Genomic DNA, 25233 nt, shown 5'->3' on the forward strand with positions numbered 1-25233 from the left:
TATTTTCATATATATTCAAAGTCAGAAAAAAATAAACTTTCTTTAAAATTGTTTATTTTTGATAAAAGGTAAAATTAAAATAGGTCAAGAATTTTTGGAGTATAGATTTATATAATTTTCAATTTAGATCTTAGAATTTCTATAGCCTTGTTTTCTTATTTTATAAATATTTGCCAAAACTTAGTCATTTTATTGTAGACCTGAACCTAAAACAGACCTCGTCTTTTTTTTCCCCACTGTGTTATAATTTCTACCACTTCCTATGCCTTTTAAAAATATTATATTTATTACTAACCTTTAAATACTTAATATAAAATGTTCTCTGGAAATGGATTCAAGCTATCATAATTACTCATAAAAAACTAAAGAACTAAAATCACATTAACTGATAGAGATAAATGGAGAATAAACATGTTTTAAACATGCTTAAAAGTCAATGAGTAGTGAAGTCATATAAAGAATAGAGTTTCCAGAATTCCAAAGACCTGAGTTTGAATTTAAGCCTCACTATTTAGGCTAGTGGTTTAAAGCTTTAAAAGATTCAATTTTCTCACTTAGAAAATGAAGATAAAAGTCCCAGCCTAACAGCATTCCTAGGAAGGTTGAATGTGAGAACATGTAACATTCCTGGCATAAAGTACATAATTTCCCTCCCCTCAACCCTATTCTTTATTAAGCCTTTGAATCTATGAAGTATGGGGTAATGGATACCAACTTTACATGGAAGTTGTTCAATAAATACTAATGTGATGATCGTGCTGTTGACGATGATGATAACACAGAAATCAAAGCCCTATAAAATGAGAAAAGACGGGCGCCTGGTTGGCTCAGTCGGATAAGCGTCCGACTTTACCTCAGGTCATAATCTCATGATTTGTGGGTTATAACCCCACAGCAGGCTCTGTGCTGTTGGTGTGGAGCCTGCTTAAGATCCTCTATCTCCCTCTCTCTTTGCTTCTCCGCAGATCACGTGCTCTCTCTTGAAAATAAACATTTAAAAAAAAGTGAGAAAAGGTAACTGTAGTTACTTAAGACCTCCACAGCAAAAATCTCTAAGTAGGGCTAACCAGAAGTCTAGGCATAAAATCCTCTTTGGTAGTAGAGAACTGACCTCAAATAACATGTGTTGTAACAAAGGGGAATGATCTGTGAAACACTCCTTCCCAGAGATCACAGGAATCAGTGCGCAGTATGATGGTGGATTCATTCCACTGCGGATGCCTTTATTTGGGTTTCAACAGAGGCCTTTCATATCCACAGCATGAAACATGAAGAGAGATGGTAAAAATGACAGGGTGAAGATAGAGTGACTTACCAAATCTGTAATTCAGGGTGTCTAATGAAAAGTTTGAGGATTTAGTTTTTTAAATTTTTCTATCAGAAAAGGGCCCTGGTTCAAACTTACATAGTCCTGTGTATTCTTAAACCAGCACTCAAGTGAAATGCAAATATCTTACCTCATTTATACTCAATACTGATGATATTTTAATATTGTCAATTGTATGGCCCAGGGTCCACACATAGAGTGGAATGCAGTAAGTGGCCCATTTATACCAACAATTCAAGCTGGAACAACAAAAATTTAAAAACAAGCATTAAAACTAAAGGTTAAATTATAATTGCTCCTGGATTAAGAAAACATGAAAGAAAAAGTAAAGAATATCACACATGGTTGCTTCAGCATAGGTGGCTGAGAGGGGTCCCAGGTTAGAAGACAAAAATCTTCAAGGATTTAAACTATCACTTCACACATTCTCAAATACCAAGTTCACTCTGGGTTCCTGCTTTCATCTCCCACAGCTAGCTTTCCCCCCTGCTTCTCTTTCCCTTCCATCCATTTCTTCTCTTTCCCTTCCATCCTTTCCCTTCACTCTTTTTTTTGTTTGTTTATTTTTTAATTTTTGAGACAGAGAGAGACAGAGCTTGAGTCGGGGAGGGGCAGAGAGAGAAGAAATCACAGAAAGCAAAACAGACTCCAGGCTCTGAGCTGTCAGCACAGAGTCCGATGCGGGGCTCGAACCCACGGACCATGAAATCATGACCTGAGCCAAAGTCGGCCGCCCAACTGACTGAATCACCCAGGCGCCCCCCTTCACTCTTAAACCATCATGAGGCAGTACCTTTTCCAAGCAAGGAAGGATGCAGGAGCTAGAAAGTGGACAGGAGAGTCAGTTCCAGATAGCCTTTGTGGCCAGTACTTTGCAATCTGGGTGTGCAGTGGTGAGTCTTCCTTGCCTTTGACCCTAAGTGTGTACTGCTCATTCACCACAGGGATCTCCTGGATCTGACTACACCCCAAGAACATGGGTTCTGTGAGCTAACCTCATGAAAGAATCAGATGTGTGAGGGAGGGAAACAGGCAATTCCAAACAGCCTGCATATCAAATAGTGACATCTAGACACAACTGTTCTTGCTAAAAGATGAGAAGTGGGGATTGCTGGTACCATGTCAGGGTAAGGAAAAAAGGATTCTGAGGTCTAGTGATCTGTACAAGATCCCCAAGTTATATTTGGACTAGGAACCTTGGAAAGCATTAAGCTGACCTTGCTTACTTATAATGCTTTGGGAACATCTGTTAACTTTTTGAAATTATCCATTTTTCCTCTTTTGATACTATCATCTGAAAGGTATAAACAGTACTACTTCTCGAGAATCTGGAGGAGAAACACCTTTTTTTTCCCCTCTAACTTCAGTCCATTGCAGACTGGTTAACTTTTACGAAATTCAATGAAACTGCTTTAACAAATTAAAAATGCTACAAAGAGTTTCTAAATGCTGGTAATTTCTGTACTTTTTGTGAACTACTAGTAGTTTATCAACTAGTACTGGTTCTTAGATCACACTTTGAGGAGCAATGGCACAAAGTAACTAAGCAATATATTCTTCATAATTAAAATTTACATTTTAAAAGGAATCCCATATCTATAAGATGTAAACATAATAAAGAGACAAATTTAATCTAAATGATATAAAACTACAACTTATTGGAGAGATGGTTATATACAAGGTCTATTAATGGCTACAAAACCAATGCACACTGTGAAGGGTTACATTGTGCCGGACATTAAAATCACCAAGTCAATTTTATGATTTAAAATATATGTGACCGAATCTCCAGAAATTTTTAAAGCCATATATTATTTTTACAGTTAACAACTGAAACCACACAGGAAGGTTGAACATAGAGGCAAATTCCAAGTCTAACTGCTCTGTCGGAAAACAGGAGGTAAAATTTGCTTTAAGTGGTATTTGCTGCTGTGGGATTCCTATTAGGTCAGAGATGCTCCAAAGAGCTGTCCAGTTCTACCTTTCATGAGAATATAGGTGGGGGCACCTGGGTAGCTTGGTTGGTTGAGTGTCTGACTCTTGGTTTTCACTCAGGTCATGATCTCTCAGTTTGTGAGATTAAGCCCAGCATGCAGCTGTGTGCTGACAACATGGAGCCTGCATGGGATTCTCTATCTCTCTGCTCACTGCCCCACTAGTTCTCTCTCTCTCTCTCTCTCTCATAATAAATAAATAAACATTACAAAAAAGAAAATAGGTCACATGTTGGTTTTTAATAAAGTTCATTAATTTGGTGCTTAAAAAAGAATCATACTATAGTCCATCTTCACATGTAAAATGACCCACGTGAGGAAGGTCTTTATAGGATGGATTTCATTTGCTTGTGGCAACCTCAGAAAATGTAGCTGTCAATGTAGACTGGGGAGAAAACTTGCCCAGGACGTTTACCACTAATTAACAGTCAAATGCCTTTCGGTTTCCAAAAAGTCCACAGTGGTGGCAAAACTCAAAGTACATGACAGAAATCCAAAATGGATGTCCAAACCTAAGGGTTTTACAATAATAAAAATCTCAATTGGACAAAAGTTCCATTTTCTTCCACGTGCACCAACATCCAGTAGTCTTTACTGTCTCTAAGAACTGAGGCACATCTAGGAGAACCCAAAGTTGTGTTGGCAGAGAGTCGGCCAAAGGGTCTTCCCTGTGAAGGAGGATGTGGCTGGAAACCACATTATTCCTTCTGGTAAGGAAGAATTATCCTCTTCTTTGCCCCATTGTAGCCAGGTTCCCTCTACCTAAGCCCCTAACTCAGCCAGATGCTAGATAAGCTGGAATAACTCTTCTGTCAACAACTGATGAATAAGGAATATGGAGCTGAATATCATTTCCATTCTGATTATTTCAGAGACCAAACTTTCCTCTGATTTTTCAAACTAGTCTCAAAGAAAAGAAAAACTAGACAAGTGGCAATCAAGGGGACAAATACATTGCCTTGATGATGATGGAGCCAACCTAAGTCCCACAGATGCATTTCTACAAAATCACTGAAGTGATAACTTCAGGCTTGGAAGAGGCCTTAAAGGTCAGTCTCATGTCTGAATCTCTTGTTACAGCATCCCTGCTAAATGGCCACATGTTCTAGTGCAGTATACCATCTAGGGAGAGAAAGCACTGGTCTTTGGGGAAGTTCAGAGTGCTTCGGACCACAGAATTTGTTAGCAGGCTTTGGCTACTCAAAAGCTTTGGTGTTATATTGAGCGTAAATATTTCTTTGTGGTCTTACATATGTATTCAGACTCAAATAGACCAAATCTCTCTTTTTTCATAATAGTTCTTCAAATATTTAAAGACTGAGATGCACTTCTGTCTTTTCTAATCAAACTATCATCAGTTCTTCTAGTATCCCTGCTTTGAAGAACTACCACCTGATTACTTTTTGAAGATGACCACCATAAAAATCTTCTCTGGAATCCACCTACTAGCCATTCAATGATTTCATCAGTTTCTAATACACCAGGATGCCTGGAAGGACATTTAAAAATTTTTAAAGGCTTTGTGGGGTGCCTGGGTGGCTTAGTCGGTTAAGCGTCCGACTTTCGCTTAGGTCATGATCTTGCGGTTCGTGGGTTCGAGCCCCGCGTCGGGCTCTGTGCTGACTGCCAGCTCAGAGCCTGGAGCCTGTTTCAGTCTGTGACTCCCTCTCTCTCTGACCCTCCCCTGCTCATGCTGTCTCTCTCTCTCTCCTAGAAGTAAATAAAACATTAAAAAAAAAAAATTAAAAAAAAAATTTTTTAAAGGCTTTGCTGGCCTCCCAACACCTATCGCACCCCTCATCGAAAGAACAAGGTTACCCTTGTGCTCAGTAAATCCACGTAGGGTTGTGGTAACTACAGATTTTTCAACTATGAACATACAAGTCATTCCATTAATAATGTGTTCCTTGATTCTGTCTGTTAGTATGATGAAAGAGACAATATATACCCCAAAGTCAGGAATATGCTAACTACCACCATGCTTTTTTTCAGCACTGGTTGGACTGTATCACCTGATAATGTATCAAGGCAAAAAGAACATTTCCCAGTGATATCTCAAACCATACTGAGAGGCTGAACCTATCAAATATGTCTGCATATACATGAAGCTGCTTCATAAACTCCATCGTTATCACCTAAGCTAAATGAAATTGGCCTCAGGCTGACTGGAAACCCGGCAGATCTATCACTTTCCCTGTAGTAGGTTATACTCCCTTTCTTGGATAATAATGTATCAAATATCATTTGAATCAGATTCATCTTAATCAACCTAATACTTTATTTCTCATGTCATGAATAACCACAGTGTTCAAAATGTAGCTATTTGAAATCAGAGATAATGAATAGAGTAGTATATTTCTGGACATTACAATTTCCTTGAAGTTACACACAGTGGCTCTTCTATTCAACTTTGTATTCCTCATTGTGTCTAGAGGAGTGATCTGTTCATAATGGATAGCAAATACATATCTGAACACTGTTGACTAATAGAAATATCACCTTGCTTTGAGTGAACTGCATGACTATTAAAACCATAGCTGTCCTAGGGCAGAGACTACCAAAAGGTGGATTCCAGGTAGCACATCATCCTTGGAGGAGATCCTTGAGTATTCTTAAGGAGTATGTTTGAGATTTTTGTGAAATCTCATACCTCTGATCATTTTCCAACAATTTTAGATGTACCATTAAAGTACTGAGAAAGTTAAATGACCCACTCAGATTCAATAAACCTAAGACAAACAAATATATTCTTTTAAGGCCACTTTTTCTCCAAGAAATAATGTTTTCCATTTATAAAATAACATTTTAAAAATTATGCCCCATACATTACACCAATAATGAGCACCCGAGGGGCAGATAATGGGTAGTTTGTCAGGCCCACTCTCTAGACTGGCCATTGGAGACTCAGCCCATAAATGGACCATGAGGTGTGAGATGCCAGGACTGGGAGCAACTGCAACACACTTCATACCAAGAGCTTCTGGCAACTGTCAATGTTAAATCAAAGACAAAAATGTTTTACTGTGTGAATACAATAAGAAGCAGACGAAGATACATATTTACATAGTGATAAAACATCATATGATCAAGTATGTGGCCAACTTTCAAACACTGTTAAATGCCTGTGTGTGTGTGTGTGTGTGTGTGTGTGTAGGCAATAATATTGTCTATGAATTATATTATCCCCGACTTAGAGACCTGCCATTTAAATGAACAATAAATATGGCTCATGAGAACGTAAAAGCAATGTCATTGTTTCTTCCCCATCCTCTCCTATAAACAAACAAACAAACACAAAACAAAGGAAAACTAGTCATCAAGTTACTTCTAACCTTTTCCCTTTAATCCGTTTTTCTCCTTTTCACATCCCCGTCTTCTCCCTGTTTCCAACTCTTATCATTTTTCTGTCTGCACTTCTGTAAGAGTCCACTGATGTGTCTCTAGGTCTCCAATCTCCAGTGTTCACTCTCAAAAGCTACTCTGTGCTGTATAGGCAGGAGGCTGTTCCCCAATAATGCACGGGTTACCCAGTATCACCCTCACATACAAACCAAACCAAACTGAAAAACTTTCAATAAACAACTGCCTACCACAATAAAGCATGACTTCCTCAATTTGGAATTCTAGTCGTCTGCAATCTAAGGTCAACCTTCCTTTGCAAAGTCTTTTTCTCTCTATTTAAAGTCCTTTTCTCCAATCAAGCTGACCTATGCAGAGTGCTCAGAATGTATCACACACATTTGTACAATGAATTTTACCCTGTTTCATTCCTTACACTTAAAGTACCTTTTCTCTAACTTCTCGTATTCCTACTTGCCTTCCAAACAGTTCAAGTGCTTCCTCTGACATAAATAATTCAGGATCTTGACCTAATTGATCCTCTCCAACCCTGATTCCTATCTACCTATTTCTATATTGCTATCTATTTGTCATTGTTATTTGGAAGGGACTTCATAGTCTTCTAACAGTAAAGAGCTACAAAATAAGTCACCAGTTCTATTACACATCACTCTATACTCTTATGGATACTCAATACATTGTTAACAATATTCTTTCCATTTTTAGGTGCTCAACTCTAAATTTTAGTTTTCTAATTTTTAAAAAAAATTTTGTTAATGTTTTATTTATTTTAAAGAGAGAGAGAGACAGACAGACAGACAGTGTGAGCAGGGGAGGGTCAGAGAGAGAGGGGGAGTCACAGAATCCAAAGACAGGCTCCAGGCTCTGAGCTAGCTGTCAGCACAGAGCCCGATATAGGCTCAAACCCATGAATCATGAGATCATGACCTGAGCCGAAGTCGGATGCTTAACTGAATGAACCACCCAAGCACTGCAGTTTTTTAAATTTTTTAAACAAACAAAATTTTTCCTACCCTGCCAGTGAGTAGCCCTACAGCAAATATTTTGTTACTATAATAACTTTATAGAAATTTAAAACATTATCCCAAGTTTATCCATTATCATTTCCTTCTTGTGTTACAGAAAATGAACAGATTGATTTACCCAGCAAGTGAGTAAGCATTAGTTCTGGTAAACTGCATTGGTATAATTCAATATATCATTACAGTGTAGGAAAAGGCCTCCAATTCATCTATAGTGATCAGGGAAGAAACTGATACACTATAAAGAAAAAATGTTTTATAGAGATATTTTAGAACACCTAATTTATTTCTGCTGTAAATATTGTTTATGTTATTCTAAAAACTGCAAATCATGACAATTTCTAAAGAAAATAATGAAAATGATGAGTGCCAAGAGACTTGGCATCACACCTTGTCATCAGCGTGCTGTTCTTGGCCTGAGGGACACAGCATCGAGCCTGTGGTGAGTTATGAGAGAGGCTCCCTGGAGCCGCAGGTCAGACCAGGGGCTGCTAGGAAACTCGGGGCAGAGACAGAGAGGTGACCAAATCCATTCTCACTTGTTTGCGTAGACTCTTTACAACTAAACTGATAGCTAGAATGCAGTGAACAACTCATCCTTTGTACTCATCTGGATATTTCCATACAGGGCTGCCTATCTGCAAAGAGCTGAGCTTCTCTATTTTATCATAATGTTTAGATCCATGAGTATAATCACAGATTGGTCAGGTACCTAAATAATTGATGGCTTACAATTAACTTTCCTGTCAATTATCTGGTTACTTCAGACAAAAGTCTTAGGGGTATAAAGTACATCATTAATTTTCAAAATCTATCTTGCCAGCAGGATCTGTTTTTTTCCAAGTGAAATTTTATATGAAAACCAAATATTTAATTCAATTAGCATCAAGACTGCTCAGGGAGAGGTAGGTAAGGGGGAGGAAGTGGGGAATACTCATTCCCATGTCTTCCTCACTCACTACTGGGAACCCGGAAGAATCTAGGTCTACACCAAATGTAATCTCAAAACTAATAAACCAACTTATTTTTTCTTACCCTTCAAATATATGTCAAACTCCATGTGACTTGCCAGCAAATAGTCTTTGTTTTGTGAGAATTATTGGGTGGATGTATTTATTTTGTAGGGAAAATTTAATCAGCTGACATGCTAATAATCACCATATATTAGGGATAAATTATAAGAGTTTCCACAATGGCTGTCTGGAGTATTAAATATCTCATGTCTCTTTTTCTTATCACTCACTTTGTCAGCTGGATATAAATTTTTATAACAATATGAATTGATAGAAATATCAATATGGCTGTTTATAAATCAAATCATTCAGTCACATGCCTGATAAAAGTTCTAAGGATATAAAAACATGAGTGCCAGAGTCATATATAAAATAACACCACAGGGGGAAAATAGCAAATAATTCACAAGATAAATTTGACTGACTTCGAGTAGTCTTTAGAAAACAAACAACTTTACAAGAATTTTCCATTTACAAAGACATTTCAGTGAAGAAAGTTTGCAGCTCTAAGTATTTTGGGAGAGACACTAAAAATTACCGGATTCTAAGAAAATGGTTGAGATAATAACATCAATTAATCTATCCGCTATTACTGCTATCAGTCAGTCAGTAAGAGGAAGACAGCATCAAGTAGACTTAAATACAGTGAAAGTTTCTGAAGGATTAGGTTACCATGTGATAAATGTTCTGCTTCTATAATTAATTATCCTACACAAACAACAACAAGATTGGTATTCACAACCACACTTTCTTCAAGGTCTAAATTGGAACCAATATCTATAATGCTTTGGTTAGGAATATGTTTCCCTTCCACTTTTATCTAAAACTCTCACCTCACTTTGAAAATGCTTTGATTGGCCCAGCTGTATTCATCTCCTCCGTCAAGGTAGGGTGTAAAATGACATGGACCCTGGACACAGATAGGGAAGAAACCTGTAATCTTACCTAAATGGTGTGGCTGAAGATGGCAGATTTAACCCATGGATTTATAACTGCTCTTTTCTGAAACCCATTCAAATGACCATAAAACAGTTTTCTTTTAAAGGCATTAGTCCTTAAGGACAAAGAAAATAGGAGAAAACGGTATGGCAATATTTTGAAAGTAGATGTCAGAGGGAGGTGTACTAACTCATTTAGTAGGTCTGAAAAAGGAGAATCCTAAGCCAGCAGCAGGGACCCAATTCATACTGTAAAACCCTCAAAGGTGTACACATTTGAGGCATCTGCTTCTTCTGGAGGAAAGGAAGGGTAAAGGTGAGGTTAATAACCAGATGAGTACTTGAAATTTCATTTAAAAAGCAGTTAGACCTTCAGATCCTCTCTCCTCATCTAGGCTGCAGGCAAAGGTTTATTTTCAGAAAAGGGTAAAAGGTAGGTGTTTGGAAAGACATGGCTATAGTTTAAAGCAGAGTCACTTCACTGAACCCCTGGACAAATTGACACACCATGGCTTGCTGTTATGGTTATTGCTTTTACTGTTGTCTCCTAAAAGGTCTATAGCCTCCAACTAGAGACTGGAGCCAGAAGAGTCTGGATTTTGGGGAAAACACAAAACCAAAAACAAAACCCTCAGATTTAATCGACCCATTAACACCTACTTCCACCAACAAAAGTCCTTTTGCCCCCTCTCTATGACTCATTCGAGTGGCTATCCCTCCCACAAGGCTGCTATTGTCTGCTTTCTATTTTGGGGATTTGACGGGGTTTTGCTTGGATCTATAGATGCCTACAAGAGAAACACTTATCCCGAGTCTACCATATGACTAACACTGAGGAATCTAAAGGAATATTAGGGAAAACATAAATGGTTTAGGGTTTCAAGTGGAGAAAAAAGAATATTAAAAATCCAAAGTTATATCTAAATGCATTCAAATATAAATCATGAGGCAATAGAAAGAATCAGAGAGGCAATGAAGAAGCCAGAAGACTTGAATTTCAATTTCAGTTCTATTTGTGTTACTTGGAAAAATGTCCTTTACCACTTGATTTTTTTTACAAACACCTTGTTGCTCATTTTCATCGAAATAGCCTGAAATTAGGAAATGAGGACTTTAGGAAAATGGATGGGGATCCTTTGAGAATCCTAAAAAAATATATACATGTATGTTATACATATATATATTTAGGATTTATATATTTATATATATGTATAAAGAGATATGGTTTCATAGGTTTTATAAATGGTGGAAGGAAAACTGACAGATGAAGGAAAGGGAGCAAACACAAGGGATAAGAAGCATAAAATCAGGCCAGGGGTGATAAAAGAGGCATTATCTATGATAGGATGTTTAGCGAATTCTATTTCTAAACGTTTCATGAAAACAGAGAAAAACACCTCTCCCAAAGGATTTTCATCTTTTTTTGGCAGGGATCAAAAGTGTGAAATTAGCCACCAGACTGCAGGCCACTTCAGGGATTCCCTCTAACCTCTAAGTGTGCAGAATGAATAATAAAAGAGCCCATGTTGTCTTTTCTTCTGTTGAGATGAAATTTCCATAACATGCCCATCTTGTGCTGTTGGGAAACCTCAGGAGAAAAGGAGAAGGCAATGCAAATACCTGCCTGCAGAGGTGTTCACTGGTTTGCTGGCAGGGGTGGAGGTATTGGGGGGTGAAGATAAATAATAATAAATAGAACCTTTGAAAAATTAAAAATACGGTACCTGTCTTTGAGTCTAATGATGTTAAGTTGGGTGATTCCCCAATGCTGGCCTAGTTCAAGGTTGGTACAGATCTGGAGGCATGAGAATTCCCTGGGAAACTTGGCCTGGTTGGGCCCTAGCATCCATGTTTTTCCCTATGTGGCGCTGATACAAAAAAAGATTTAAGAATCCCAAGGGCAGTCAGGTGAAACACTGCTTCCTCTCGGAAACAGTACTCTAGAATAGTCACCAAAAGAACCTGAAACAAAAGTTCAATTCAAGGTATCAACCGGCAAAGGCAAAGCCCTGGGATGATGCTATAAATCTGTCAGCTGCAGCCAAACCTGCAGAGTTAGTAGAAACTGAAATCAGCAATTAAGCTGTTAAGAGAAAGGATTTTGAATCATCTGTGAGACTGGATATTTTAGTTCTGGCATTTATTGAGAGCAGAGTCCTTCCAAGGATGATACACTGTCTTTTAACAAACGGAGGAGTAGATGTGTAGGAAGAAGTGCGTTTGAAGGAGGTGAGCTTGGGGGTGGGAGGAACAGCTGCCCTTCAGTTTAATAGCTCACAGGTGAGTTACTGGTTCAGCTTTGCTTGTCTATTTCTAAGGAATTCAAAGAAGGGATTAGCTATCCAGTTTCACAAGTCTCTTCTGAAATCCTGAATGTCCAGGCTGAGATGAAAAGTAGCTCAATCAGAGCTCCCAGGTGATGTTCATTTGATGCTGTCTTACAAAAGTATTTCTCTCCATTCACAAACAAGAAAACCCTTTTTAAGCCCATGCTATTATTAAATCAACTCTTGATGTGATCCACAGACTTATTGCCTCAGGGGTTTCCTAAGTCACCTGCTCATAGAAATCACTTGGGGTACTTGGTAAAGTTAGAGATTATCAATCCCCTCTTTAGGAGACTGACTCCACAGGCTGGGGCTGGGCCTCTTTCTAACGTCCAACAGCTGAATAGACCCTTTCTTATGTTGACTTATCTCTTAGATACATATGCAAACCCTTTTATGCCTTTCAGGAAGTGAGTTAAGTATTTTCCAAAGTCCCTAGTCCAGCCTAGCCTGTGGAATTCTATATGACTTTAAATGACTCATCTCCTTCCAGCACCTCACATACATCCCTCAGGGACTCATGCCCAAACAGCTCACTCGAGAGAAATACTTAAAATGGTAGAATTAAGAATAAGCTGCTTGGTGGGGCTCTTTGAACTGAAAAGCAAGCAAGTGGCACATTTTTTATCATTTTTTTCTCTACTTATAGTTATTAGGATCATTTTGGGTCTCTGCCAGGGACTTACATATAGTTTTAACTATAGGGCAATACCTGGGTACTTCAAAATAAGTCAAGAAGAAGCTAAGTAAGGTTAACTTTAGCTAATTTGTCGTTTGATCTATGGAGTAGAGCAGACAGAAAACATGAACCATTTTGTTCCAAGACATTGGACTCAATGGACTCAAAACACATGGGTTATGTTGCTACTGTCCTTTTTCCTTCTCTCTCTCCTTCCTTCTTCCTCCTTCTATTATTATTTTTTATTTTTTAATGCTTTATTTATTTCTGAGAGAGAGAGTGTGAGCAGGGGAGGGTCAGCGAGAGAGAGAGAGAGAGAGAGAGAGAGAGAGAGAGGTACAGAATCTGAAGCAGGCTCCAGGCTCTGAGCTAGCAGTCAGCACAGAGTCCGACACAGGGCTTGAATCCATTAACCGTGAGATCATAACCTGAGCCAAAGTCGGATGCTTAACTGAATGAGCCACCCAGGTGCCCCTATTATTACTTTTAAATGTTTATTTATTTTTGAGAGAGAGAGAAAGAGAGAGTGAGTGTGTGTGTATGTGTAGGGGGAGGGCAGAGAGAGAGGGAGACAGAATCTGAAGCAGGCTCCAGGCTCCGAGCTGTCAACACAGAGCCCGATGCAGGGCTCGAACTCACAAACTGAGATNCTGCCAACCTTCAGTCTTTTTGGGTCTTATCTATAATTGGTTGTTTTAGCCAACTCTCATTCAGGATAAAGATGTTTGCATCCGTATTCATCAAGGATATTGACCTGNTCTAACTCAGACGTTTAACTGACTGAGCCACCCGGGTGCCCCCTCCTCATTATTATTACAGAATGCAAGAGAATTAATTTATTAATTTCAAAAATATTTAGCAGACTAGACACTCTAGATTCTGGGGACTGTGAACAAGACAGCATTCCTTTCATGGAAGCTTAAAATCCAGTGGAAGACCAGACAATAACAACACAAACAGATGCTGGATTCTATAGGCTGGCAGGACCTCTCACAGAAATACACTAATGATATTAAGAGCAATGCATTCGAATTGAAACAAGGAGCCAGCCATGTGAAGTTTGAGAAAAAACATTCCAGTCAGAAGGATGCTAAGTGCAAAGTCACTGAAGCAGCAAAGAACCTGGTGTGTTTGACAGAGGGAGGCATCCCCACCAGTGAAACACTTAGTTCTCTGAGTATAACAATTTCCTGAATGAATCAAGAGAAACTTTTCAGGATGGGGTCCAGGCAGGATTAGACCCAAGAAAAGAGGCCCTTGTGAGCTTATCTTTGGAACAACCCATCCAGGAACAAGAAATCCAGGGTTACGGGTCTCTTGTATCCTTTGAAACACAAAGAAAAAGTTTACCCAGCCTCATGGTTCTGGTGGTGGTGTACAGCTTGCTGATTTCCCTGACAGTTTTGAGATCTTCCCTGAAATAGCAGAAAGGCTCTCCCAAGATCAATTGATGGATTGTGCTGTCCAGGCTATCTGAAGTAGGATGGCCAAATCTGAGGACTCAGCAGTCAACTCTGTCAACAATCTCTGCTCATTGACTAAATCAAAGACAGTCCCTTACTGTCTCATAACATCACTTGCTCTTCCTCATCATATTGATTGACCTTGTATGATTCAGAACCAACTTTCAAGGACTCAGTAGAGGGATCTATTTGATAAAGAGAAAGAAACTAGCTAGAATGTTGAGTATGGGACTTAACTTTACTGTTAAAACAGATATTTATTTTCATTTCCTGTTTCATTTAGTCATTTTTTTTTCTTGGTGATTTGACCTTTTCTGTTCCTTCTAGAAGTCCACTGTGGATAATGTGACTGAGATCCAGCCAAAGGGTTCCTACAAGAGACAAATAGCTTTTGCTCAGGAGGTTACTGCCAGCACTGCTCCAGACACCTTCAATTACCCTATCCCCTCTTTCCCCATTATTCCAGGCTTGTGGCAGCCCTTCCAGTCCCACCCCTTCAGGTAAACCCACGTTCCTCTACCACGCAACTCCCAGCCCTGCCTTCTAACACTCCCATTCAATTTTGACAGTCTCTGATCCTTCATCACATTTCCAACACTCTCTTCAATTTCTTTAGAGACAGTTTATAATCTGTGTCTAATAATTGCCAACCTTCAGTCCTTTTGGGTCTTATCTATGATTGGTTGTTTTAGCCAACTCTCATTCAGGATAAAGATGTTTGCATCCGTATTCATCAAGGATATTGACCTGCAGTTCTCTTTTTTTGCTGGGTCTCTGTCTGGATCAAGGACCTGAATGTGAGACAGGAAACCATCAAAACCCTAGAGGAGAAAGCAGGAAACAACCTCCTTGACCTTAATGGCAACAATTTTATTACTTGACAGATCCCCAAAGGCAAGGGAATCAAGAGCAAAAATGAACTATTGGGACCTCATCAAGATAAAAAGCTTCTGCACGGCAAAGGAAACAATCCATAAAACTAATAGGCAACTGACGGAATGGGAAAAGATAGTTGCAAATGACATATCAGATAAAGGGCTAGTATCCAAAACCTATAAGGAACTCACTAAGCTTCACACCCAAAAAGCAAACAATTCAGTGAAGAAATGCGCAGAAGACATGAACAGACACTTCTCCAAAGAGGACATCCAGATGGCCAACAGACACATGAAATCATGCTCAGCATCCCTCATCGAGAAGATGTGGTTTATCTATACAATGGAATACTATATGGCAATGATAAAGAATGAATCTGGCCATGAGTAGCAACATGGATGGAACTTGAAGGTGTTATGCTGAGCGAAATAAGTCAGGCAGAGAAGGACAAATATCATATGTTTGCACGTATAGGAGGATTAGGAGGAACTTAACGGAGGACCATGGGGGAGAAGAAGGGGAAAATTAGTTGGGGAGAGGGAGGGAGGCAAACCATGAGAGACTCTTGAATGCTGAAAACAAACTGAGGGCTGAGGGCTGATGGGGGTGGAGGAGCGGGGAAGCGGGGGTGTGGGCATGGAGGAGGGCACTTGTTGGGAGGAGCACTGGGCGTTATATGGAAACCAACTTGACAATAAACTATTTACGAAAAAAAAAAAGAATTGATCTTGATGCTCCAAAGGAAACAAATCTAGTCAGACCCATCTGTTCTGGGATCCTGTATGTCATTTAATTGTATGTAATGATATGATTAACAGCTTATTACAGCTGTTAATAAGTAACAGCAAACAGGTATACAGCATGATGTACTTTTCAAGGGCTTAACTCTCCTACCAGAATAATCACCCCATACTGTGGATTAAGACCAAGGAGACCTGGCATGTTCCCATGAGGACTAGATGTTACCCATACCTGTGCTCTGTGCTAACCAACCACTTGCCAGTCTCCACCTCTTCCTGGAGCCCCTCAGAGCACTGTTGTACTCTGTGGGACATCTGTTCATGGCACTATTTCTCTCACTGTCATTATTCCCTGAGGAGTACGCCTCACTGACACAGCTGGACATTCTCTCACCACCGATGCCTGAGCAGTGCTGTTCCACATACCTCCTTAACACTCCCTTGGGTTTCTCAGGTCCCACTATAGCAAACTTAGTTGAACACCGTCAGAAACGGACTATGAGGGGCGTCTGGGTGGCTCAGTTGGTTAAGTGTCCAATTGGTCAGGTCTTGATCTCATGGCTCGTGAGTTCAAACCCTATGTGGGACTCTATGCTGATGGTGTGGAGCCAGCTTGGGATTCTCTCTCTCTCTCCCTCCCCCTCCCCCGCTCATTCGCTCTCTCTCAAAATAAGCTTAAATTTTAAAAAATATGCTAAGAATGAGAAAGAATGAAATCTGGCCATGTGTAGCAACATGGATGGACCTTGAGGGTGTTATGCAGAGCGAAATAAGTCAGGCAGAGAAAGACAAATACCANCATAAAAATAAATAAAAATAAGTAAAAAATTTATAAAAATAAAAATAAAAAATATGTTAAGAATATTTTTTTTTAAATGTGTTACTCTGTACAAGTGCCAGTGTACCTCCAGGAGTCACACTGAAAACTTCCTGGCAATGGGGCAAATTGGAGCGCAATGTAATCCAAAGATGAAGTGTATGTGCTATCCAAAAGACATATCTTTCCAAGCGTATTTCCCAGTAAGGGTAGATTCAAAGAATAATTTTAGACCTAAGGAAAAGGGTTAGGTAACCTAAATGTACTTTTTCAATCTCTGAGTAACGAATATCAACTAAAAAAGAATTTAAAAATGATCTCTTCATAGAGCAAAAGTTTTATATAAGAAGCATACTTGCACAGATGAATTTGAAGATCAAAATTCATGGAGATGAGAGCATTGAACACATTTGAAGGCACAGAGTATGAAGAGAGGGGAAAAAAATGAAAATAAGTAGAAGACAAGGGAAAGCTTCTCTCCACAGGCTGAATCAAATTAGGATATTGGATATCCTTCCCTTGAGAGTAGCTTCCAATCCCATTAAGACACCTCTAAATTTCCTCATAAAATGGAGGCCTTTTATAGGGAAGTATGGGCAACCCATGGTCAAAAAGGGCTCAGCTGCATTTTCAAACATTACTTTCTATTCTATATTAAGCCAAACCTTCCAGTAGAGACACGTTTCATCAGCCAAGCTGGCATCTGTGAATTTCACCCCCTCTTCTACATAGTAACCGAAAGGACAGAAATGAGAAGGCCTAGATAAAACTGAAAACAATTTTTATGTGTAATTAACAACTAGCCTTATTAAGTGATAACAGCTACTCAGTCCTTCTTCTATCTCCCCCTCTGGGAGAAGTTTAGCAGCATAACAATTTCTATGACAACATTATCTTTCTGATGGCACTTTCTTTAGAAGCTTTGAGGGCCTTCTCTGGGAACCTAGATCAAATCCAACTACTGAACTTGTCTGCTGGTTGTCCTAGATCTCTCTGCAGTATTACAGCCAGCCAACTCAGAGAAACTCTGATGAATGAAAAACTCAGAGTTATACAGAAAAGCCAACTTCACCTACTGAGAAGTTTAAGTAAAACCTCAAAGACATTTAAAATGTCTTTACATATAAAAATTTCACTGCATGAAATTCTCGGGGATCCCTTAAAAGCATGTAAACTGTAAAGCTGTGCCTCCCCACTTTCTCACTTTGTTTCCTTGGTCATTCTTTAGGTCTAGAGCAATATTCTACACTGCCAGCACGAAAAGGCTTCCCTACTTCTCTTTCCCAGCAGTCTTCTGTAAGAAATACTCTCAGAATGAATTGCTTTACAATGAATTATTACACATTTATATAACAAAATGGTGAGCAGCCAGCAAAACCTAAGATTAGAGAATGTTTATTGATATGGTAACATATTCACAAAATATTAAGAAGAGATTACAAAATGCCATATGCAATGAGTCTACTTTTTTTTTTTAAACTCAAGGTATAACATGACTTTGTGCTCCTCTGTGTGTGTACAAATGTATCACTGAAGCTCAAAAACATTGGAAAGACATATACAAAGTTGCTCACAATGAGTATCTTTAGGGGTGATAGCATAAATCATTTTGTATCATCTACAATAAACATACATTTCTCTTGCATTCTTAAAGAACAAACAACAACGAAACAGTATACAAGCTCACTATTTTTAGAGTTCCCTCCACTCTGGATATCACTTCATGTGTTACTAATATACTGTTGAATTCTGGAGCCTTAGTGCTGTGCGGGACCGAGATTCGGGCTGAGCATGAACTTTTCAGACCTCATTTCAGACCTCATCCCTCACAAATTGGACCCACTGGGAACCCTCTGTACAGTAAATTACACTCTTTGGCAAAGACTAGGACAAGGATTCTTCAGGCACTTGTAATATGTGTATATGCTCCCACATCAGCTTTTAACATGTGCATTACATTAGTGGTTTACAAACTGTCCCCAGGGGTCCACTGAGGTGCCTTAAGAGGTTTGAAAAAAGTTGGAATCAAATATTTTGTAAAAATATATCATTTCAACTACTTATAAAAATACAATAAAAAATAATGTGACACATTTTAACATAGCAGAGACAAATCATTACTTTATGCCACCTGGTTCTCTGCCATTATCGTGCAATTAAACTTTGTATGATGGTTTAAAAAAATGGTAGTTCTACAATAGTCTTAAAAATATGTTAGAGCAACACACTGTGTCTATGCACGTGAAACTGAACCAGGCAGCACAGCACCACAACACACAAAGTCAGCCACATCTGAACATCATATACATACTCTCACCAAGCCCCAACAGCAAATTGAGCACAAATAAGTAATGGTTTAATGCATCTCTCTGTTGTTCTGCACTTAGGTTTAGTACTTAGAGTGTTATGCTTTTCTCATCTTTTATAATATGAATAGTTGGATATTTTTGGTGATAGAACCTTGAAACAAAATTTTCTACTTAGCTCCCTTTCTAAATGCAATCTGTCTAGCAGAGTATCCAGGCATTGCAAAGTGAGCTCTTTGCAAACAGTTACATCCGAGAAAATCAGAATTTTCTGTTCAAGCAAAGCCAGATGAAGATACCAACTAAAGATACCACACAGGGTGGCTATTAGAGCTGCAATTGCCATTCACACTGATCGATGCCTATTTTGTGTTCATAAAACAGACACATTTCTTCCCAACACTCTCCAACGAACTCCCATTCCATTAAAGTCAAAGTCAAATTCCATAAAAACACTGCACAAGGGTAGTCAGACACCTTGTAACCTTGCAGACGGGCTTCCTGCTCGCCCCACTCCTTCCTAACAGTCATGACTGCATGCATGTGAAGGTCCCTTGGGTACCAGGCACCCGCTCGCAGCAAGGTGCTCAATCTCGCTGTTATTTCCACCTCAAGCACTCTTTGCTCTCTCACCTCCAAAAAGTCTTTGAACAAAAGTATCTGCTCGATGAATACTTTCCAAGCCATCCTTATTTACGGCCACACCCAATGCTCTCTGTCTCCCTGCTTTATATTCCCTTGTGTCACTTATCATCATCGGAGATGACCTTGGCTCAAATTATTGTCTCCCCCAACTAGAGTGTAGGCACCATGAGAACAGGAACTTCTGTCAGTTTGGTTCCCATCTATAACCCAGGAGCTTAGAACAGTGCCTGGCACAAAGCAGCCAAAGCACATTTGTTGAATGGATATAAAATTCGAATCCACAATAAAATCCTCATCAATAAAATACCACATCTAATGGTTGCTTATCATGGGATCACTTTTATGATATTTTGTGATGAAAAAAGTTGTACTGCCACAGGAAAAAAAACTGTCTAAAATTGTAAGTTACAGAGAAAAGTTTATGTCTTCATTATAATTTGGAACTATTTATAGTCCTCAGCATAATACTCCAAGCACCACTCTGATGGCACTCATCCAAAGGCCACACATCCTTCAGAGAGAGAGTCATTATTAGTCTTCGCATACGGACAATACTGATGTTCTATTTAAAGAAGGATTTTTTAAAGAACCTTCTCACTTGGGCTTACATCACCAACTTGATAAAATAAGGCCACCAGAGCTTTTCTCTTCTATCACAGCCATACTCTGTGATCATAAGTTTTGCCACATGCATCTGTTTACCCAGCACTTTTTCTCATGCCAGTTTCTCTGAAGTGCCTGGTTTTTGTTATATCTTCAATTTATATACTCTCTCTCTCTCTCTCTCTCTCTCTCACACACACACACACACACACACACCAATTTGTATATACCTCTGAGGAAATATCTAGGATGATATGCACAATGATAGCATCCTGAGCCCAGTGTAACTCAAATGGCTAACCCATGGCACATGACCGTGCAGACACCTTCTCCTCATCACTTAGGACACAGCTCTTCTTCCCAGTCTCCGACTCCCTGCACTGGGAGGGATTTCTAGGCTTGGCATTTCTAGGGTTTTAGAAAAGCTTTGCCTATGGATGAGCTTCCTAAGTCAAATCTTCATCAGCGAACGATCAGGACATTTTTAGAATCTTGAAGTCTCAGTTATGCCCATTTTTAAATCATTTCTTCTCCATCTAATAAATTCTTTACCCTAATGATCTTGTTAAGCTTATTAAGATGAAAATCTGCAGAGTGATAATTTGATAATACATTTATTCCCAGAGCTCACAAACTTTAAAAAGAAGTATCTTATAACCAATAGCCTAGGCACCACTAATTTACTGCTTGCTGTTAAATACAACAGACTTTTCGGTCAAGGCATAGAGGTGTATGTGGGGTTTATATTACCATAGGTCACACCAAAACAAATTGGTACTTTGAATGTAGAAATGAGTGTACTGGGCAGATCTATGGAGCTGATGCAGCTGCACCCCGTTCAACCTGGAAATCACCAAAGAAGTGTGAAGTTATACAGTTTACATCAAAGTCAGTGGGAGGTGTTTTATTTCACGGCTTTGATCCTGATGGTTCAAAGTGAAGAGAATTTGCACACATTGAAATTTAAGCACTAAGCCCACCCATGTATTATCTGTAACTATATCAAAGTAGAAACCAAGTTTCCATAATACAAAATATAAAACATTCCTGTATCACAAGGTTGTGAACAGAAAAACAAGCACCTAGAGTCAATAAAATACAAAAATCCATCAGCTTTGCTCATCTATAGGAGTTTACACTGAAAGAAAAAGCTTCTACTTGACAGGATTGTAGACACCAACCTGAAAATTACTAAGGTCACCTCTCTATCAATTCTTGTTTAGTCACGTTCTGTGATTACTATTCCAGGAATATACTTTTTTTCTGAATTATTTATATTGACATCTTAACCATCACTGTGATCTCTGTTTCTACTTCTTCTTGGGCAATACTCATTCATTGATAGAAATACCAGTATGCCTTAATATAAAACCAAATTCCATACACAAGCAAGAGGCCTATTGCTATTCTGTTAAAAACAAACACAGACTCCCAGATGTTATGAGCATTCTTTTTTGTTAGATCCACTATTCAAAAAATTCACTCAGCATAAGAGATAGTGGCAGTCAATATTTCTAGCTTTACTCAGCGTAGCACCCATAAACCAAAATCACAGAAAATATTGGCCATCTAGTGTTGTATGGAGAAATCCTCATAAGCATCCACATTAGACATCCATGCCTTATCTTTTGTGTGCTGAAAGTGGGCAAGTCTTTCCAAATCAAAGAATCTGAAGGTTGATGGAAGGAGACAGATTTTTGGTATTTAGGTTGTAGGGCATTCTACAGCTTTTTGCTTTCTAGATCAAAGTTCTCTGGAGTCTGGCAGGAGCAGCACTGTCAATGCTGACTCCTGGCTCTACCCAGAGGCTGCCTGTCAGCAGGGCTGGGGGTAGTGGTAAGAAGGGTTGGGCTGGAAGGAGGACAGGGTTGACTGCGTTGTCTCAGTGTCACTTCACGGTGTCCCAACAGGACCCAGCACGGGCTTGAAAAGCCATGAGCAGGTTTTCAGTGTCCCTGCTGCCTACCTGACTGCTACAGAGAGCATTCCTTCAACATGTGATCTCAAGACCTCACTGTACCTACATTTTACCACTTTGTGCTGACTTCTCTCAAACCTAGGAGTCTAGGACAGGAGAAACTCCAGATCATTCATGGTTGCAAGCACTGGGCACCACCAGCATCACTTCAGCTGAATGAAGGTAGCAAATCAACATAAACATAATTCAGTGCCTTTCACAACAAAGAATATGGATTTCATCTTCTCTGCACAGTTTTCAGGTCTGTAACAACTGTCCCACTTTATAACTGTAGGAGACGACAGCTATTATGTCTCAATATCACTAGATACCACTGATACCCGTTTGAAAACCTAGGGATTAATTCTCATAAGCACTTCCAGCCGCACAATGAATCAATACTTCTTCCAAGTTGTACCGCCACTGGAACATTTCCACCTTAACCGAGCCTATACACACATTTGAAAATCTATATGCTTATCATTGCCTCTTAAGGATGAAGATTAGTATCTATAGCTGTCCTTAACTTTGTACAGGAGGACTTCATTATATCCTCAGTCATTTCCATCCACCATCCATTTTTTATCCATTGGCATCTTCCCTCAACCCAAGGTCAGCCATCAAAATGACCATGAAATCATTCCAGTCAACGTCCAAAGTTTTCCTAACAAGTCGCTTCCATGCTAACAGTGCATCCTGAGCCAAGCTCAGGACACTACTCTTCCAAAGCGGTTCTTCAGCTTCACCTGACTCTCTCCAGAAAACATCTGTCCTCTCTTTCTGCTATACACGCTCTTCTAAAAGCCACAAGACTGCACCCAAACCACCAGGCGTGAAGCCCCAGAGCCCAGGACTTACGTTGTTCATGTATTCGCTGAGCAGGTCCTGGAGCGCCTGCCGGACAGCGTTGCACTCGGCCACGATCCTCTCGCGCCGGTCGTCACGCGTGCAGGACGAGTCTGCCATGAGCGCCGCACCGCTGATGATGCTCTCCAGCCTCTCCTCTAGGGATGGCCGGAACCTGGCCTCGCTGAACGTCATGGGGTCCAGGATTATCTTATTCTGAAAGCAGCAGCATGAAAGGATTAGAGTCGTCTCTACGACTGCCTTTGCACCCTGTTGTCTAAACCAGAAATATCTAAGGCAAGACTCTCCATAGAGAAGTAGCTGGTTGCTTGGACAAATACCAAGGTGGCCTTGACCAAGTAGCAATTGTCTATAAGAGACTTGCCACTAAATCTAATCTTCAGGGAGAAAACAGCACATCTTGTTTCAAGAATGTGTTCTTGGAAAAGGCTATCTCAATCAGAGTTTTCAAATGAGATTGTGACATGAGCTTTTTTTTTTTTTTTTTTTTTTTTTAACATTCATAGCCTTCAAGGAAAGCACATTTCAATGCAGTACTTTGAAGGATTAAGGGAAGATTTTAGAGCCCCGGAGCTTGAACATAATTTGTAATCAACAACTTAAAGATGCATTAGTGGTGACTAGTGTGCATGTTATAGTTTATTCATGAGACGTGGGGAGTACCACGAAAGGAAGCCTTTTGAAACCTTGACCAATAGTATCCAACAGACATATACTGTTCGGGTTACTTCCCACTAGAAATGAATATATTTTGTGTTAAAAACTGGTGTTCTAGAAAAGGATTCATTGTGTGTATGTGAAATTTGTCACAATTAAATGATAGCATCATCACAGACATACTAGCATGTTCTGAAGGAGCCCAGATAAGGGGGTGATAGAGATATTTCTTTAAAAGAAAGTGCAGTCTCTGTCTCTGTCTTTCAAAACTAAAAAAACATTAAACAAGAAGTTTTAAAAAGGAGATCAAACATACAGACAGAGAAATAGGAGCAGAACTTGGAGAATATCATTCTCAGCAAGTCAAGGGAGTGGAGAGACATGAGTTTGTGATAATTACATGAAACAGAGGCAAAGTGGGACTTTGCCCAATGGTTGGTTTCCACTGGGGACCCGTTTTCTGCTCAGAACAAGGAAGATCATTCTAACAACATTAACTGGGGTGGAAAGACCTGCTCCAGGAAATGGTACATTCATCTTCACTGGAGATGCACACTCAGAGGTCCAAGGACCAGAGTGGTGGTAATGGATCCTATGACAGAACTGCCATTTCACTGCTACATCCTTTGATTACATAATTCCTTAAATGCTTGTCAAATTTTAAAAACTCATACTGCCTACTAGAGTGCTTAGTGCTAAAAAGACATTGGAGACTATGAAAGACACTTGTGTGATTTTTTTTCTAAAGGAATATAAAATAATTGCTTAGTTATTACAAAATAGGTTTGACTATGTGCTCTGAGAAAGTTCGCCCTGACCCTCCATAGCATCCTAAGGTGGTGGATGAAAGTTGTGCTCGAAGCATCAGTGGGTCTGACTCTCTGATTCCTGTTATGAATGCAAACCTTCATAGCAGACATCCTTTCAGCACAAAGGCTAGGAGGTCCTGAGGAATGAGTGCAAGCACGTGATGACTTGGAAGAAAGAAGCATTCACTAGATACAGATCAGGTCTGAGGTCCCTGGGCATCTTGTATTTCCTAGGAAATTACTCATTGGTCAAAGCTCTCTCTTCAGTTTAGAGGGCCTATTGCACGAGCTTGTGCAAACAGAGGGTAAGCTATACTATGGTGGGTTTTGGCATAAAGACCAGCTTCACATTTGTGTTCTGATATTAGAAAGAAGATAACTAATTTTTACTTAACTCAGACTAGTGCTACTCAGACTCTGTGTCTTGTGCACTAGTAAACCTCCTAACACTGTCATGAAGGGCCTTCAGTACCGTGGATGGCTTCGCAGGGGGTAGCATCATGGGAGAGTGGCAAGGAAGGCTGACAGGAGAGCCTGGTGTTACTGTCACACTGGCTATCTGTACCAGAGCTGTATCTGCAGTGACTTCCCAGGGGCATCTCTTTGAAATCTCTTTCTCACTCCCTCTTTCTACTGCTTTTGATTGATGCATTCATGATAATTTTATCAAGTAACATGCATTAAGTACTGATATTCTAACTAAAGAAACACCTGATCAAGATATAATTAGACTATTATCTTTTAAAAATATTACTGATCTTCAAATATTTTTTAAAAATTTTAGAGATAATTTATCTCGTACATGTGAAAGAGTAGAGGAGAGGGACAGAGGA

The 25233-nt window shown here is 39.4% G+C and overlaps 1 protein-coding gene across 4 annotated transcripts in view; it reads right to left on the minus strand.

Annotated features, from left to right (window-relative positions):
- Positions 1-25233, minus strand: part of CTNNA2 (catenin alpha 2) — a 957624-nt gene that overhangs the window by 678358 nt on the left and 254033 nt on the right. For all 4 annotated transcript variants that reach the window (XM_077761685.1, XM_077761684.1, XM_077761683.1 and 1 more), the window contains exon 6: positions 22926-23129. In XM_077761685.1, coding sequence (XP_077617811.1) covers positions 22926-23129 — 204 coding nt within the window. The remainder of the gene's footprint in view (positions 1-22925; positions 23130-25233) is intronic.

This window comes from Crocuta crocuta, unplaced genomic scaffold (genome assembly GCF_008692635.1).
Source record: "Crocuta crocuta isolate KB4526 unplaced genomic scaffold, BGI_CrCroc_1.0 scaffold348, whole genome shotgun sequence".
Lineage (NCBI taxonomy): Eukaryota > Metazoa > Chordata > Mammalia > Carnivora > Hyaenidae > Crocuta > Crocuta crocuta.